At 45.6% G+C, this 19,059-nt stretch overlaps 1 protein-coding gene across 1 annotated transcript; it reads left to right on the top strand.

Moving 5' to 3' along the window:
* The first annotated feature begins 319 nt into the window (after positions 1 to 319).
* FBXO40 (F-box protein 40) lies at positions 320 to 17,241 on the top strand. Its single transcript, XM_074160284.1, has 5 exons — positions 320 to 465; positions 556 to 636; positions 8,225 to 8,294; positions 12,758 to 14,656; positions 16,748 to 17,241. Exons 1-5 carry the CDS (start codon positions 320 to 322, stop codon positions 16,943 to 16,945), a joined length of 2,394 nt encoding a protein of 797 aa, XP_074016385.1. The 3' UTR covers positions 16,946 to 17,241.
* The last annotated feature ends 1,818 nt before the right edge of the window (positions 17,242 to 19,059 follow it).

Below are 19,059 nucleotides of genomic sequence, written 5' to 3'. Positions count from 1 at the left end.
GGAGGGAGAACGTTTCCGCCGGGCCGGACCGGGCCAGCCCGAGCGGTGGCTACGGCGGCCGCCCCTCACGCAGCAGCGGCGCCCTCCTCAGGACGGCGCTGACGGAGGCGGCGGGCCGCCGCCCCAGGGAAGACTACGACTCCCGGCATGCCGGGCGCGCCTCTCCCGCCGCAGTGTGCCGCGGGGCATGCCGGGAGTTGTAGTGCAGCGGGCGGCGGGGCCGCAGGCGGGAGGGCCGGGGGGGGGGGGGAGGAGGCGCCGCCTCCCCGTCTAAGGGGCGGCGGCCGGGCGAGTCGCAGGCCGGGGGACGGAGCGGGGGATGGCGGCCGGGCGCTGCCTTGCGGAGCGTGGCGGCAGTGGACGCCGCAGCCGCGGTTGGCCGGGCGATGTTAGGCCGCCGGCGGACGTGGGACGTAACCTGCCGCCTGTCAGCGCTGCCGCCAGGGTCCTTCGTGACAGGCAGCGGTAAAAGGGGCAGGGACCCCTCCTTCCAGGGGCCCGGAATAACCTAATGAGCTGATATTTCCGCTATAATTAATGCTTCCCGCGATGCAGGTTACCTAGCGGTGGCCTCGGTGTCACCACAAACCGCGTCACTGCAAGCGAAGCACTGCCGTCTTCTGCGCGCGCCAAGGGGTACGGGTGACAAGCGAAGCCATTTCACAGGCGAGCGTACTGTAGTAAGACTGAACAAGTGGCAGCAACAGATAGAGGTGACGCTCACTGGTCACATCGCTAGCACGAAAAGGCACAACAGCTGCTAGTCAACCGTGATAGGTGTTGAGATTGATACATAGGTTAGACTGTGTGGCACGAGCTCGTCTGCACACCCACGAAGGAGCACAGGGAGGTGACAGCAGGAGGGGGAGCCCCAACAGCACCCTGCCGGGCTGCTCCCAGGCCCATCCTGGGAGCCATCGGCCCATCTCGAGGAGAAAAGGGGCACGATGGCAGTCGGGAACCCAAACTAAGGGCTTGGAGGAAGGGACACCCTATCTGAGCCCCTCCCAGAGGAGCCTCAGCCCCAGAACACCTTTTGGGTTGGGGGGGTCGCTGCAATCAGGGGTGTGGGATAGACATGGGATGCAGGGGAAGAGTGTTTGGGAACTGCACGGGACTCATTAGGGGAGGAACCAAAGGTGGGAAAGGGAGGGATATAGGTGATTTGTGGGGGAACAAGTGTGGGAGAGCAGAGGAATATGGGAATAAAAAGGGCCGGCTGTGTGTAAATGGTTTGAGACGCTTTGTCTGGCCATGCCCTGCGCCTGATGAGCACAGCCTGTCCCGTCTTCCCACTAAACTCCTTCCTCAGTTTGCCCTGAGCGAGGAGCTGTCGTTGCCATGTGTTTGCGGGGAGTCTGGGTGCCAGTGGCTGGCCTGGGACTCAGGTTTTGGGGCACCACCCGGCGCAGGCGAGTGTATGAGCGGCAGCAAGGGTGAAGCAGGACCAGTCAGCGAGGGGGGCCTGGGTGCTGGGGGGGGGGGGGGGGAGGGACACGACTGCGAGGGAGGAGCTGGCAACCAGGAAGACTGGGGGATTCCAGCAGCTGTCAAATAGACTGGGGGGTCCTGGGGGATCTTAGCACCACGGCGGGAGCTGGCTATTGGGGGACCTGGGAGACTGGAGAGGCTGGGATCGAGGGGCAGCTACTGAGCAGACTGCCTGAGCCCAGCTGCTGAAGGGAGCCACATAGCACATACGTATGTGTATGTAGGTTATATATAAATATACACAGATATATATGCACTCCATAGTGCACCTCCATCCCGCTCAGCCAGAGGGGGAGGTGGGATGAGGTCATTGGCGCTGCCTGTGTTCATGTGAGTGGTCTGTGTGGCTGGCTGCTGTGTATTTTGTGTAGCCATCCATGTATATGTTTCAGTGGTGTATATGTGTGTTTGTGCATGTGCCTACTGGGAATACAAGCTCAGCCTGGCTACTGCTTCAACCTGGGGGCATGGAGCTGCATCAGCCTTGCCTCTCTCAGGCTACCAGATCTGGCCTGATTTTCCCATATCAATAGATATGTATATTTGTATACATATCATATACGTATACATATGATAGACATATAGATAGGTATATTTCATAGGGCTTCTATATAGCACAGTATTTCTACCCACAGAATTGAGATAAGAGAGATTAAAGCAGACAGGCAACAGCTTTCTCCCAAAGCATTTGCATCAAAAGTACATAACAGTTAACACTTTTCTTTCAGTGATTTGAGGTTTCTCACACCCTGCCATTAAGCACATCTATACTGCAGCAGGAGGTCTGGTTACGGTATTGGTTGGCATTCCTGGCATACCGTGAAGCAAATTAGCACAGGTAAGGGCAGCAGTAGAGATCTGCAAGCTCTCCTGTTTTTGCTGAGTCTGGTTTCAGATGCAGCTGAGCTAATACAATGGTGTGCTGCAGGTACAAGGATGAATTCCTGTTTCCTATCACCTTCGCTCTTCTGCTCCCTTCTCTCTGCCACGCACATATTTTCAGGGGTGGTGAACTACTTTCTTTCTGCATCACATCTTGCGATACCCTGCCCTAAAAGGCCACCGCAGATGATGCCTTTTTGGAGTACAGTCATCACCTGCAGGCATGGATGTGCAAAACTTGGGGGCTTGTGTTACTTGAGGCTGTGCTGCCAGGCAGAGTACCAAACAGAGTGAGGCAGGCGCCGGGCAGGCTGTTTGGGTCTGTGTGATCACCAGGCAGCACATGGAAGCAGTAAAAACTCTTCTGCCAGAGTTCGGACTGGAAACACGGAGATCTAAAGCCAGGCTGACATCAGGTGCCAGTAAAATTAAGACAGAAGGTAGCTTCATTTCTGACAACAGCTAATCCTGAAGCCCGAAGTATTTTAGTAATCTGGGGTGATTCAGCTGGAGGGAGTTTACCCTTAAGCCAATAATACTGAATTTTGAGAAGAATTTTTTACTTTTATATAAAAGTGAGGCACGCAAGCAGTATGTTTTTAAACACAGTCTAAAAAGACAATGACAACATTGAAGGCTGAAGAGTGTCGCTGAACTGCAGGGTGAGAAGTGGAAGTGGATGGAGTAAATATATCAGAGATCATATTGTGATTGAGTGAAATTTGGCTTTAGGCACATTACCACTGGTCCCTGTTTTCCCCACTGCAATAGGATGACAGAAAATGGTATCACGATAATGCAGCCCTTTCTAAAAAAGGCCACGGAGCCAGACTGCTAACCATATTTAGCACTACTAAATTACGATTGGCACCAGCAAGCCTTGGTTGTCACCTACTGGCATTTTGTTCAGCCCTAAAAATGAAAACACAGTTGCCTGCACTGTTTGAAATGATGAGAGTCACTGGGAACTTGTAGGTAGGGAAAGAGAAAGATAAGGCAAAGCAACAAGTTCATCGTGACTTAGGATCTCAGAGCCGCCACCACCACAGCCAAAATATGTTGTTCTGTGTTTCTGAGTTGGTGAAAAGTGGTCAGGTAGAGCAGCAGGGTCACAACAGGTGTCTACAGCCAGATGGGGTGAGCACCCACCAGGGAGAAGGAACGCCTGCCCCATCTGCACCCTGAACCTCACTGACGTGTCGTAGTACCAGTATGTCTGTACTCACCATCAGTATGAAATGCTCACCGTGAAACTCATGAAAGAACACAAAATGCTTTAATGGGTCCACTTGAAGGTAAAACATGACTGATCTCCTTTGCTTCCTCAGGTTTGGCTGAGGAAGGGTAACACTGGGACCTGCACTCTTCAGGCTTCCTCCCGGTGGCTGGTGGGACCCTTTCACTGTGCTGTGGTAGAGGGGCTGGAGCTGGGGGGGTCTCCTGGGGGGTCCAGGGAGATCTGCCCAGCTGCTCAGCTCTGGGTCATTCCCGCTCTCTTTCTGCCCAGACAGATCGGAAACCCGCCGTCACTGTCTGCACCAGCTGCTAGAGTTAGTGACGATGGGAGCCGGGGGCACGGTGACAGTTCCAACAGCAGAAACCACCAACTGGTGTGGGCACCGAGGGGAGTTAAGTCGTAAAGGGCAAACCTCCATCAGAGAGCATCAGGGAGCTGATACAGGACCCTGGGAAGGATTTTAATCGTTTCCTCTCATGCAGGGGTTACAGAGTATTATTGGTTCCACGTCTCACATCTTCTCTGTGAAGTATCACTCCAGAAGTGACAGTGTTAACAAATACAGTGGAATAGACTGCTCTGTAAGCTGAGCTACACGGTCACATGCACGCGATTTATTTTTAACATCCCAAAACTACTTGATGTTTCTGCCTGGGCTTGCTCCGTGTCCTCCCATTCTCTCCTCTTTCTTTGCTTGCAGTTCTCCCTTGCCCACCTCACTTCAGCCCGGCTGAGCAGAACCAGGAGAGCAAGTGTTTGCTACACAAAGAGGGACTCTATGATTAAGGTAAGGCTTTGTAAATAGAGTTGGAGTCTTTATTGGTCAAACCTTACGCAATGCAATGGCTACTGTATCGAGCTATGAAAATCAAAACATTTTCAAACCAGCCTTAGTCATTAAGATGAAGTAGAATAATCAGACACAAGATGTCTTAAATGACAGCCTAAAACAGAGGCAGCTGGTAACTGTGAACACTTCTGTGACATGCTACTCTCAAAAAAAAAAAACCCTCCATAATATATTCAGTGGATTAGCTATAGTTTACAGCACTGCATCTGGGGTTTAAAAAACACTAAGATGCTGATTCTAAGATACAGTAGCAGGACAGATGATAAATCGAAAATTCAATATCTGTAATTTTCAAGAAACTCTGAGAAGAAGACAAGGAGTAAGGGTCAGAGTAGAGGCACAAGCAATCTTCTGGCTAAAATGCTAAGCCTTAAAATCCATTGAGGTTTGTAGATTCAGACTGCGAACTGTATGTTCATAGGCCAGAATGAATAATAAGATGATGAAGTAAGAATCACAAGTGTTAGAGGTACTACTGTACCATTTAGAGCTGTGGCTGCTTAGCAATTTTTATTCAGGAATCTCTTCTCTTTTGATTTTATGCCTTAGATGACCTGTAGCTCTGAAATTCCCTATATGGGACATCTGCCTTGGTCTGGGTTTCTTTTGTTTTGCTTAAAACCATTCACTTAATTATCTCAAAAAGTTTTCGGCAAAGTATATTAATGAGATTGTTACCAGGGCATAAAATAGAACCAGAGCCCAAAGGCAAAAAGCACAGTTTGGACCATTCTTTTGTTGTTTTTTTTTCTCAAACTGCAACTAAACTTTTTTTGTTATTTTAAAGCACTTGCTGAACTCAAACCAAAACCAAACCCATTTCCCAGTTATCGATGCAAAGTGAGAGTTTGCCTGACTGTGTCTCTACCAAGGACAACACAGGGACCCCTCACATGCAGGACCAGCAGCTGAGCAGCTCCATGCCACAGCCTCCCCCTTCTCCCTATCCTGCCTGTCCCCACACAACTCCCCAACATGCCCAGCAGAAGACCCTCCTTGCTGGGCTGCCCTGCACACTACCGCCAGCCCAGGGGACCACTTCAGCACCTGGAATTTTGGGGTGGGTTTGTTTCAGGTGGGCTATGGCTACATTGCACCAGGTAGGGAGGAGCAAGAAATATTGCTCATCCAGGTCTCTCAGGGGGAAGTGTGGTGTGGGGTTTCTACCAGGAATGCCTGCCCTCTGTTACCTGTGCCTTACTGCTCTGAGCTCTCCCCTGCTCCTCCCATGACAGCACCAGTGCATTTCAATGGACAGGAATTGCAGTAGCAAGATTCGGTGCCTCTTTACTGCGCGCGTGCAGCACCAGTTTACCAGTTGAGGGGGAGGCCTGATGATGTGACAGCTTCTTTTGAGCTCCACGCTCCTGCATACCAGGTCTAGGGAGCTGAAGAGAAGCTGATGTGCTGCTGTGGGAACCTGAGCAGCACGCACGCTCTGAGAGGAAAGCAAGGAACCTGCCTGACTGATGCACTGTACTGTGGACCTGCTCCGTCCCTGTCATTTTAAAGCATTTGGTTTTTTCAGTATAAAGCAATTCCAGCCTGTTCAGTAACTCTAAACCAGTGGTTATTATCATGAAACACCACAGGCTCAACCAGCTGATCCCCAGCTATAAAACACAGGGAGTAGCTCCCTAATTGTCACAGCCTCATCCTTCCGTCTTTGGGCTTATCTAACAGGTCAGTTGTCTCATGGAAAAGCTTTTCACTCTGCATGTCTTATACTGAGGATTTGAGGTTCACCAGAAGGATTGTCCTGGAATTAAAGTGCCTCCATAAAACCCATGTAGACTTGTTCAAGGTCTGAGTCTCCAAGAAAATATGTCTTGCATATGCTTGCTAGAAATTTATTAGTGTTATTCATGAAGTTTTCATCTATATCTTTTATTCTCCCTCTCCACTTACACTGGGCTGTACCATATTCACCGCCTGACTCATTTAAAGCTCGGCTGGCAACACGTATATGCAAGATCAGTCTGAATGGTAATTGCAGAGCAGGTGTGCCATGAAGGACAGTGACCCACTACATCTAATGCCAAGGCAATTGCTCAAGCTGTAGCTGTCCCTGCTGTGGGTGTCAAGATGTGGGGCTTGACTCACTTAGAGGTCACTGTGATTCCAGGTGGTGCTTTTTATTTTGTGTCGAAGGACAGGACTTCTGAAAAATGAGACTCCCAAGAATCATTTACAAACGCAGTATGGTACGGTTTCCAATGGCATAGTGTTTTCTTCCTCAGCTTCAAGAAATAAATATACCTGAGTAGCAAAAGGAGACCCAAGCCCGATTTCTTGCTGAGGTTGTTGAGTATGTAGTGATTGAGGAACAGCTCTGCACAAAAAGAGAAGAAAATCTCTAGTTTAAGGAGACTTAGATGCTCTTCTAGAAAACGTGATTTACAGCTGGTTCTGGCAGGGGTTTTGTGCAGGAGGTATGCAACTTCAAGTGAAACATCAGAACCTGAGATATCCATGCTTGGTGTATGTGTGTATATTTATTTATATAAAATATTTTATTTAATTGTATTTATTTTCATCTTTCTATACTTTAATTCTACATCTGCCACACAGAAGTAATAGTATCTTTTAACCTCAATTGCACCTTTGGTCCAATACATTATTGGTTGTGAACCCCCTCAGATACTAAGATAGCAAATATATTGAAAAACCCTGTAAAGAAATTAATAACTCTGTATTCACCTCAGGATTTAAGTATTATAATAAAAATTAGATAAACACTACATACTGGGTAACAAGGATTAAAAGAAATAGACAATATCTATCTGCCCTGTACACTCCACCAAAAATATTCACATTCCTTGAAAATTTTTTTTTGGTTGTAACATTGTATAGAACTTTAACATTCCTGGCTCCAGCATTTGCATGCAAACTTTCCTGAGATTGTTTTAAGAGCTCCTTATCACATTGTAAACCTTAGAAATATTGTTTTATGTTCATTTGCAATCTCATCTCAGAGAAACTCTTTAAGGTAATTATCTGGGATTTCGGATGGCCCTTTTTGATGGTTCTTTAAAATGGGAGGCATCTCTTGATAAGAGCTTAGATATGATGTATAACCTTAGTATGTCATATGATCAGTCACATATAGCAAATATCAAATAAGAAAACAGTTGTGTTGTTTTAGATCATTGACTGCAACTGAATTAAATATATATTTACTGAAAGTAAATTGTAATTTTATAAACTTTAAGTTATTGTCACTGAACAGATCTGCTCCAGACACAGACATATCTGCAGTCAAAATATCAGCTGTATATTTTTAAACCTTACTTGATTTGCTGTCATGACGGTCTAAAAATAAAGATTTACCAAAGTGGACCGACTGTGGACTGTAATTTGCATCCTTTCTTTCCACAGTTGATAGAACATGATTCAAGTAAGCACTTCTGGTTTGATTTTTTTCTAACTTGGCTCTTAGGAAATTTTTCAAGTTGCAGGGAAACAAGAAGTGTACAGGGTTAGAGAAATGTTTCATCACCTGACATATCTGTGTGTCTCCTGCCTCTGGATTTTCTGTATCAAACTTACTGAAGCAAGAATTTGTTAACTTCCCACTCAGGGTTTTGAAAGTTGCAGTTTGTGTACTGACAATGATACCATCAACTAAACAACAGAGCTAACTAGATCATCAGTTGAAATACAGAGCTCCAGATTACCAGCATGTCAGAATTGAAGAAGCATTCAAACCCTGATAAATACCAGAAAAGTTTTCTCTCCCTTCTTCCTGTCCTCCCGCTTCACAGATTTGACAATGAGAAGAGAGATATAGAAATCATTTGTCTGACAAAACAGCATATACAAGTTAGAGATGAGGTAAACTCAACTAAAAATGGCACATCTGAACAATGATGAAAACTTATTCTGGATCTGAATGCTCCGATATGGTCACTTTTGATAAACAAAGCATGTGTTTTCTTTCTTTACATGTGATTCAGATGGGGTTCATTTCAGCATGGAACAGTGTGAAAGCAGGCTCCTCTCCAGAAACTTTGTGATCAGCCCTTTCTGTGGCCCTTTTGGAGAACCATAAGGGCTGTGCCTCAGATGTATTTTTATTTATCAATCATTTCTCTCCGAGTGTTGGTTTTGCAGTGGAAAGTATTGTTCGCACATTCATGTTTTTATTGCGGTGTAATGTACCCAGCCTTCCTCTGACCTTATGCAAGTCATAGCTGGGACTATTTTTAGAGATTATATTTGCAGCAAAATGCTACAAGAATGAGAGCAGCAAGGATGCTGCCAATGTGAAATAAATCCATCTGTATCTCCTGCTTCTCTGAGCCACATAAAAGTAGATGTGACTAAACAGCCTATAGCAGGACAGATGCCACCCTAAACCACATGTATTTTGAGGGCTGCATGTGGCTGGGGGCACCCCGGCCAGCAACCTGGTGTCACCTCTGTGCAGAAGACAGTGCTTCCCAAGACAAGGCAGGGAATGTTATAGTGGATAGTCACAAAATATTATTTTTCTTCATTGCTGTCTCAAGCTCTTTCCCTGCAAACAAAGGTGAAGGTACTTGAGGCTTATTCTTCAGAGTCAAAGTTTGTCCCTAGGTAAAGGGGCCACAAAGGACTTACTCCTTTACTCCGCAGGACCGAGGAGGAATGGGATTCACTAAGAGTCGTAAACAGCTATTGGTCAGTGTTGGAAGTTGCAAGAGATGGAATAAAGACGTGTTGAGCAATTAACACACGTTGAATTCAAACACGAGTGTGCGATCTTTGGTGGCTGCAGGAACCTGTGCGTTGCCTTTCCCAGACATGTCCCAGACTTTCCTTCTCCTGCGTTGTTCATGACTTCCATTTCCTAGATGTCAAAGATGAGAAGTTAAAACAGCAGCTTCAAGAAAGAGAGGGGAAGCAGCTTCAGGGAGCATCTCTTCCCCTTGAGCCTCAGCCTACTTCCTCTGCAGCACAGCTCTCCTCAGGGCTAGGTCACTTAAGCCTGGGATTGCAAAAGCATTCACATCTAGGTAAATGACACTACTGACTTTCTTTAATCTTATAAAACAAAACAAAACAAAAAACCCCAAAGGCTAAATTATTTTACTAATAACGTGTATTTTTTCTAAGAGCCAAATGAGAGCCTGCTGGGCCTATGGTAGTTCCTGCTGCATAGAAAGTGTGGTGCGAAGACTTGTCAAAAATCTTTTTCTCATTTTCACCAAAAAAAAAGCACCCTGGGTCCTATTTGGAAACAGAACTACAGTTCCTCCTGATCATTAGCTTTTTCCCTTCCACAAAGATAGTGTGAAACAAGCTGGAAGGTAGCCTCTACAAGAAGGAGCAGAAAGTCAGAAGTCTGCGCTTTTCCACTTGCAGCAGCTCTTCTTTGGGCCAAGTTGCTGTTACCAGTTGAAGGTATCCAGGGAAGCAGCTCCAAGCAGTGACCGAGCAGCCCCTAGTTCTGTAATCCAATGACTGTGTATGAGGGGAAAGGACCACAGGAGGTCCTACATGTTTCCCCTAAACAGCATCTCTTATGGACATTGTTAAAGAAGATTACATTGCTGGGCTGGGTGGACCACTGGTCTGACCCAGAATGTCATTTCTTATGTTCTTAGATTTTTCACAACAGAAGGCATCACTCATGCTAATCACCGTCTCCATTTACTTGCTGTTGGACTCTGTGCTTCTGTTTTCCCGTGTTTAGGGAGAAGTAACAGTTATTGCCAGGAATTATTGCAAGGGTAGAGATATTATGAGCAAGGGCAACTGAGAACTTTTGGAAGCAGGCCTCATAAGTGCATTGATTTTACTAATTAAACTGATTTAATTGACTTACTGGGAAAGAACATAAAACACAATAATGAAAGCAAAGCAGACCAGTTTTTCATTGTGACACAAAGCTAGTAATCTGGTAGCGATAACTTTTTATATAAGGATCTTCATACATCATGTTCTTGTACTTCTGCTTTTTGTTGTTGGATCTTGTCCTGAATTGAGGTAAAACAGAACCAATTTTTTTTTTGTTCAGTAGTTTTACTTTGCAGCTAAGCCTCTTCTAACTAATTGAACACTCTGAAATTAACAGCATATTTTCCAGACACTGTTCGCTCCCAGAGAGATAAGACATGATTGTTTCTAATTTATGCCAAGGAATGGTATTCAGAGAGGCTCTTGCTTATACTTATTGCTGTAACAACCAAGGTCACCTAACTCTGTTCTTTGCCCCATTGGAGGGTTGGAAATGGAAAAGCGTAGAAGGGGTCACACCTGTGGGGAGGAGCGGACAGGACAGGTGACCCAAACCTGACCAACAGAGTATTCCATCCCATCTGCCCGTGCTCAGTATAAAACCTGAGGGATCAAAGGGTCAGATCTCTCTCTTCAATGGCCAGCGTCCAAGAAGGACCATCTGTTTGTCTGCCTTTGGTCCTGATCTGTGCGATCCTGAATTGAGATTTGGAATCCAGTTCCCATACATCACTGAGTCCAGCCTCAGTGACGTGATCGTCATCCTGGGAGCTTGATACTGGTCTTGTATATACTGGTTATATTTCATTATTTCCCTTTCATTATTTTGTTAATATTTTCATTAAAGTAGATTAGTTTTTTCTAAAATCATAAGTCTCTCTCTCTCTCTCTCTCTCCCTCCTCTCCTTGGAGAGTTTGGGGATAACATCTGTCATTCATTTCAGCGGCCAGTCCAGCCCAAACCATGACAGATCTCAGGAAACTCGTATGACCTTTTTACATCAAAGGTTTTTAAGGCGAGCAGAGGAAAAAATTATATATATAATTTGAAAACGTATTAATGTGGAAATGTGAGAACTTAAATGCAGTCTTCCTTAAGAAAACATTTAGCCTGCTTATATAATAAAGCTGGTTGAAATTTCTGAAACATTTGTTTTGGCAACCTCAATTTATTTTTTTAATCCAGTCTGTTGGTTGCAAAATGTTAAATTCATGGAGCTGTCTGGTGGCAGCTGAATTTATGATATGGAAACTGGTAATTGTTTATTACTTGCTGCCTGGGGTCTTTTTCTCTATTTTCTGTCCCCTTGTGGTGTCACTAACACCTTCATAAATTGCATCTAAAATATGATCAACTCAGGATCACCCATTCTGTTCCAGGTAGTGTTCAACACTGACTGGTCAGAAGTAAGTAGGATGACTGAAACAGTAGAGCAGTGGTGACAGGTTTTTGTAGGATCATGCTCTAAAATAGATCCCAAAGGAACAAAAATGGATTCTTTCTCAAAGAGGCACCCTGCAAAAGGCATGCTCAGAACTGACCTCTCCCCTGCTCCATCACAGGAAGGGAAAAGCTCTGTTGAAGTTTAGACCTTTGTGGCTCCCCTTCTGCCCTAACTGCACACTGTGGTGCGGAGCTGAGGATGAGATAAACCGTACCTGCCGCCTTCTCCTCCTTCCTATCTGCTCAGCCTTCACTGGTGACAGCAAGGGGAAGAAAGGTGAAAGGAAGCTTGTAAAAAAAAAAAAAAAAAAAAAGTGAAAGAAAATGGATCTAACTGGATGAGTATAACCTTGCAGCAAGCCCCCACTGCACTCTGGAGCTTCTCTCTAAAACACAGACCGAGGCATCGCCTCATTCCACGTTTTTGATGCCTGAAAGTAAATGTAGCAAGAAAAACCTGCCTGAAAGAAAGTCCCCTGCAGTGTCTGTTCCGTGACATGCAGGCATCATCTAGGAGTGTAAGGGTGAATCAAAAAAGCAGAGTAAAGAAGGCCAGGCAAATTTGCCTTTACCCAGGCTGGTTTCCACACTGGAAACTGGGATCATGGTGGTAATCCTCACTCTCAGCCTTGCTGGTGTAGAGCAAAGCGAGGTTCATTTGCACAACATCCAAGTCTTTATGGGGGGAATGACAAGACATGTAAGCCAACCAACCAGCTAATTTTTCTAGAGAGAAAGAAATGTCATCTTTCCTACTCAAACAGTGTTGAGGAAGTGGGAAGGTCCCTCACTGTGCCTCTGGCAGTCTTGGTTTCAGCACCTTGGTATAGATAGACCCAGAGTAAATATCGGGACAGAAAACAGCTTGCTCCCAAGCCCTCGCTGCCTCTGCTGGGCTAATGAGTAAGGACCTTATCTATATTAGTGCTGCTATCAGGCCACCCTGTATCGTGGGTATTAGTGCTGATACATGACTGTATAGAGCTGGCAGTCACCTGCCCACAGCCTTATTCCCGCTAGAGGTGCATATGAGCACCTAATGCATAGAAACCAACCACGGGCACAGACGGCCTGTGGCCATTCTTGCTCCTTCAGGCAATAACTCTTGTCTTCTTGTCTTTGCTACGCACAGCACCGGGCTCAGAAACCTCCCCCTGGGCAGCACAGGCACTGTGAGAGATGTTTCAGCCGGCACTGCCGTGCACCAATTGAGCCCTCCGTCTCCTGCATGGTGATCAGCTGCCGCTTTCACTGCGGGGCCACCTTCCACATGTGCAAGGAGGAGGAGCACCAATTGCTCTGTCCCTTAGAGCAGGTCTCCTGCCTCAACTCAGCCTATGGCTGCCCTTTTTCCATGGCCCGCTTTAAGCTGGCGAAGCACCTCCAGGTCTGTCCAGCCAGCGTTGTCTGCTGCTCCATGGAGTGGAATCGCTGGCCAAACGTGGATTCAGACACAACCCTCCACAAGAACATTATGAAGGAGACCTTGAATGAAGACTGCTTGGACACAGCCTTGGCGCTCAGAGACCAGAAGATACTTTTCAGGACTTTGAAAATAGCCGACCTGTTTCCAGAGTGGAGGAAAAAGGATGAAGTGCCAGAGCTAATGGATGAAGCCATGGGAGGGGAAGAAGGTGCTGTGGGAGGAGTAGCCTGTGGTTCCCAAGAGGGTGACGACCAGTTGTGCGAGCTCAGCCAACGTGAGCGTGAACATTTGGCAAAGGACAAAGAGGGAATGGATCTGGGGAGCTACAAAACCTGGGAGAACATATTCAGCAAAGAGCTACAGGCTTGCAAGGTAACGGGCTCAGCAGCCAGTGCAGGACAAAAGACAGAGGAGGCTTCCAAGAAAACAGCTTCAGCCCCTCATGCTGCCAGCTCCACAGAGAAGGCAAAGGAAGTACCTGACGGTGCAGAAGAGGCAAAAGACCAAAAGCCTGAACAAGTAGCACCAAATACAGAAATGACAGGACTGGCTCCCTGGCAAGAAGGGGTCCTGGAGAGGCTGAAGAAGGAAGTTGGTGTAGGTGATTACAACATGTATCTGGTACATCATGGAGGAATGCTCATCCGCTTTGGCCAGCTAGCTGCTTGCACGCCCAAAGAAAAAGACTTTGTCTATGGGAACTTGGAAGCTCAGGAGGTGAAAACTGTTTACACCTTCAAGGTGCCAGTTAGTTACTGTGGAAAAAGAGCACGACTAGGAGATGCACTGGGCCACAAGATGCCAACTTTGGACAAGTCAGTGGATACCTCAGAATTGGGAATAAATCTAGAAGAACTACCTAAGGCAAATATAGTTAAAGCCACATTGCTGTGTGCACTGGAAAAAGAGCTGAAAGGCCACGAGATCTCCGAAGCAAGGGGTATCGATGGACTCTTTGTGGATTTTGCAACACAAACATACAGCTTTCCTCTGGAGCCCTTCTCCTCCAATGCTGTTCTAGCAGACATTCTGGATGAAAAAAGCCCACCAGAACTCCATGTGGAGCTCTACACTGAATGCGTAACCAGAAGACACAACAAAAGCAGTTCAGCTTTCACATTCACTTGCAGTCATTTCTTCAGGAGAGACGAATTCCCATTCCACTTCAAGAATGTGCATGCTGATATCCAGTCATGTCTGGATGGATGGTTCCAGCATCGCTGCCCACTGGCCTACTTGGGATGTACTTTTGTTCAGAATCACTTCCGCCCTGACGGACTTAAGGCCAAGGTTATATACAGCAAGCCTCTCAAGACATTTGCTATTAAACCAGAGGTGGACACCCTCCTTGCTGAGTCAGGGAAGTGCAATTCCACAGTGGTTAACCAAGGGAGAAATAAGGACTCGCTGAGCAGCCTCCCAGTAGAAGTGCTCAAGTACATTGCGGGGTTCCTGGACAGCTTCAGTTTATCTCAGCTGTCGCAAGTGTCAGTACTGATGAGGGACATCTGTGCCACTCTTCTTCAAGAGAGGGGAATGGTCCTGCTGGTCTGGGAGAAAAAAAGATATTCCCATGGTGGTACTTCGTGGAAAGCTCGCAAAAAGGCAAGTGACTGTGATACTGGGAAAAAGCCATGGGCTCTCTCCAGGTAAAACACAAGCATAGCAAGGGGTGCTGCACATAAGCATGCAGTTATGGGGAAGGTTCATGAGGTTGTGAATTTGCATCATGATTGTCAGGGGTCACGGCTGTAAATTGCAGTACATCCAGTGAAGGTAGGAAGGTGTAAATGGACATCTTCTGACTAGCTGAAAGTCCCCTCCCAAGCTTGTCTTGGGTAACCTGTTTGCATGTGCACCATTTTTATGCACTGGGGACTGAGAATTCCCGACATTTAAAGGTTACACATGGAATTTTGAAGAACTTGAAGTTCATACTTTATTTTTGTTCTTTACAAGCCGATTTAGGTTATGTCAAAACTAAAACACACTGTAGAATGCCAAAACGGTGAAGAACAAGGAGACATGGCTATGAAAGGAGCTCAGGCATGAAGGCACTGAGGGCTTTCACGATTAGTAGTTCACAGGATTGCCATGAGTGTCTGACTCATTGGGTTGTGAGCACCTGAGGGAGCAGCATGGGAACAGGAAGCTACCTTCTGCAAAGCTGGTTTCCCACTGTTTGTGCTGGAAAATAACCACCCTTATTGGCTGTTTCGGTAGTCTGAAAGAAATATGTAAACACAGCTCAGTCTAAGTGCTAGTTGAACAATAGCTATTAAAGGGGTTTTTCTTCTAGCTGATAGCCTTGCAGCTGCTCTAATATAAAACCGTTTGAAAGAACAACATGAGAGACTCCAGCATGACCAATCAGACAAGACAGAGATCTAGGAATAAATAGAGATCCAGGGAAGACTCCCAGAAATTATTTAAGCACCTGGCTTTCAAGCAGATCTCTGAAGGTCTCCACCGTTTGATTCTTATCAAATGGAAGCATAGCAATTTGTGAGTCTTTCATTAAGAGAAAGGACTCTTTATTAAGAGAAAACATGAAGTGTGGTGAATTAAAAATCCGTGTAACAAAGTTTGGTGGCTGCAAGTTGAATTAGCACAATCCAAAACAGGAATCACCCACTGAAACAATTTACTGGAGGATGTGGCTTCCTGCAGTAAAAGGAAGAAATTCTGGCTGAGCAATCATATAGCAATTAGCTTCAATTATTGCAGTGCAATTTCAAACCAGCAGCATTGAATTTAAGGACTGTCTGACCCTTTTCATGTTAGCGCTCTGTACTGACCACACACGAATCTTGTTTCCAATGCACAGACACTGCTTGAAAACATTCTGTTTGTAATTGGTCTGAATTTCTTGACTAGTCCGTATAATAGATATTTATACAGACTTAGGACTAGGACAGGTTCAAGTAATCTTCAACGTAGCACACCCACACACTGTCCTTCTTCCACAGGAAGAGACATTTTAGGGAGAAGAACTATGGCTTTAAAAGTTCATTTGATTTAATGGTATACAGCAAATATTGAAGCGACTTAATCACAATCTAATCACTGGATGTTAGTGTATCACTAAACGGTACATGGTATCACTGCAAACAGAATCGGAAAATTTTAACTGCACATTTCTATTTTTCACAAGCTTGTATGTCCTCTAGGAACAGCTTTAACCTTAGACTTCCCAGGCTTGTTCTGGGGTGGGGTGAATAACAACAGTGTTGTAACGTTAATTACTTTGAAGTTGCTGATAGATGCTTTGGAAGGTCTCTATGAAGTCAGGTTTCCTTGAGATATGTATCACACAAGTATGCTGTAGTCATTTTGCTTTATAAACATCTTGGATCACACTGTACATGTGATGGAGTTTTCAGTAGAGGTGCGCTGGTCAGGTGTCCTGGATTTCCTCACGCCCTGCACTGGATTGGCACCAAAAAATGTAGAAGGCTATTTTCCCATTAAAAATGGCAGGTGATGACTAAAGCAAAATCAGCAAGCAATAACATAACAATACAGAACCCATTTTCATTTGTTACGCCAGCCCTGCACAATCAGATGTTCGGTAGCCTGTCCGGTACAAGTAATGCACATCCACTATAAGCACATACAGATTTTTTTAAATCCTCTTCTATTTTTACCAACATTCCCGTTTCCTCTCTCCAATTTCTCTCCCCTTTCCCATATTAGATCTGGCAGTTCAGTAGCCTGTTCTCCAGAGTTAACAAATGGCAGCGCAACGACGTTGTGTGCATGTCAGAGCACCTGAAGCATTGTCCCTTCTACCAAGTGGAGCACAAGACGGACCCCGTGCTGCTGACAGGCATGTGCGAATCTCGAGAGCAGACTCAAAAGACTTTGGTTTCTACTTTCAAGCGCAGAGTCTGAAAAACCTGCTTCCCTTCCACCATGCTCTCTTCAGGGCCCTTGAAAAGAAGATTTGGGTGTGAAGATTGTTGCTTCCAACTCTCCTTCAGACGCACAAAACTGGCTTCTCCGCAGCTGCATTTGGAATAGCCTGTATCTTTTTTTTTTTTTCCTGCATTAATTTAATTGTTTAAACTTCCTTTGCTGCTCACTGATGCTGTGTGCTTTCAGTTTATGTTTCTGTTCCTTGTTTAAGACAGCCTTCTGGAGAAAGCAATAAGGATCTTGTCTGAAACAACATCTTTGCGACCTTGAAGGTAGGCTGCTGCTCCTGTACCACGTCCCTGAGAGAAGCAAAAGCAGTTAATGTATGTAGCTTGACTAGGTCTGAAACACCTTCGTTTTGGCTGGAAAGCCAAGTTCTGGGAGCACAGGTAGATGCCCTCCTGCCCAGCAAATCTAGGGACTGCTAATCTGTTCTGAGATGTGAGCAAAAGAAAAGGAGCCCCCAAAGTCAAGTGAATAAATTCAGACTCAGGAATGCGCCACACAGCCACAGACCATCCTTTAGGGCCCTGATTCAGGCAAGCGTGCCTAGCTAGGACAGAATTTGAGCACATGCCTAAAGCTGAGCTTATGGGAACATTCAAACCAAACCAAAGCAAACAAACTTGCTTTTTGTTAGAAATAACCAAGTAGCGAACAGTTGTAGGGGCTCAGTTGACTTTTTATATTTTTTGGTTAATAACTTTCTCTGCCTTTATTTAAAAATCCATTAAAGCCACCAAAAAAATATTTGAAGACATTCTTAGAATGCCTTACCTACTCACTTTTGCAATCGTAAATTGCAAATTGTAATTGTAAGCAATTGTAAATGATTTGTCAAAGAAAGATTGTATTTTTTTCTGTAAAAGAAAAGGCATTCTGCAACCCATTCAGTAATGATATGGATAATGTTTGCGTTAGTTAAATGGGCTGGAGTATAATGATTTTTTTATTTTTTTTACAGAGCAGAAGAATTTGGTTTATTTTTTAATAAATGCACTAATGTAAAAACAGAATGTACTTGTTGAGGCAACAGATGAGAGAAAGCAGGCATGTTACCAACAGCGCCTGTCTTATGACACTATTTAAACCCATTTCAGAGGAGTTCATCAGAAATTCCATGGCTGTGGTGGTGGGTGGGATTCCTCTGAAATGGCTGTGAACTGATTCAACAGCTTACGGACAGACATGGTTGTGCCAACTCTCGCCCCCTTTCTTTGTCTAAGTTTGTAGTCAGAAGTGCGAGCTCAGGACATGGGGTCTGGCTTTCATCTCACCGCCTCAGGCAGGAGGACCTCACCAGGAGCTGGGACGTCTGCTGGCCTGGACCACTGCTCTCCTCACCTGAACTGGCAAGGTGAAAACTGTCCCAGATGGATGGACACACGCCGCACTTGCCATCCCTGGTCTCAGAGCAGATCTAGGATGAGGCAGGCTATGCAAGAAGGAGCCCTCTCCCACCGATAAAGGTTGATGATGAACCAACTTAAGCACTTGGTAATTGAAGGCATGAATTGCGTGGTGACCCTAACTGTGCTGAGTGCAGCTCGTCTTTGTCCACACTTGCAGCTTAAGTGGTCCCTGTGAGATTTTTAACCGTATGAGGATGTTTTTCTTCTCCAGGCACACACCCTGAGGAGCATATTATCTAGTTGTGGGGACAGGGGATTGGTCCCAGGAGCAGGAGTAGCAGCAGTTACATTTTCATTTTTTTTTAATGGTGTTCTGTTTCCTGTCCCTAGAGATCCTTTCTGGGAAGTCTCATAATGCCTTACACATGAGAATAAACTTGTCTGCACAGGTATCCCGTGGAAAACACAAGTAGCATCTCAGTTTTATGCAGAGGAAACCAGGAAATGAACCCAGGGAACCTAAGCTGGGCCAGGAGCAGATGAAACTGGGTGCTCTGATCCTTCATCCTGTGGCTTAGCTACTGGGCAAAACCAAACTGGCTGTCCTTTAAAGTGGCTTACAAAAATTCACCTGTCCTTAAAACATCCCCTATGAAATAGGTTGCCAAATATTATCACCCTGTTTTACACAGGGAAGTTGGCAAAGGTGAGGACATACAGCTAGACTTCCTAGACTGG

This window comes from Numenius arquata, chromosome 1 (assembly GCF_964106895.1).
Source record: "Numenius arquata chromosome 1, bNumArq3.hap1.1, whole genome shotgun sequence".
Lineage (NCBI taxonomy): Eukaryota > Metazoa > Chordata > Aves > Charadriiformes > Scolopacidae > Numenius > Numenius arquata.
This window is presented reverse-complemented; position numbering and strand designations above follow the sequence as displayed.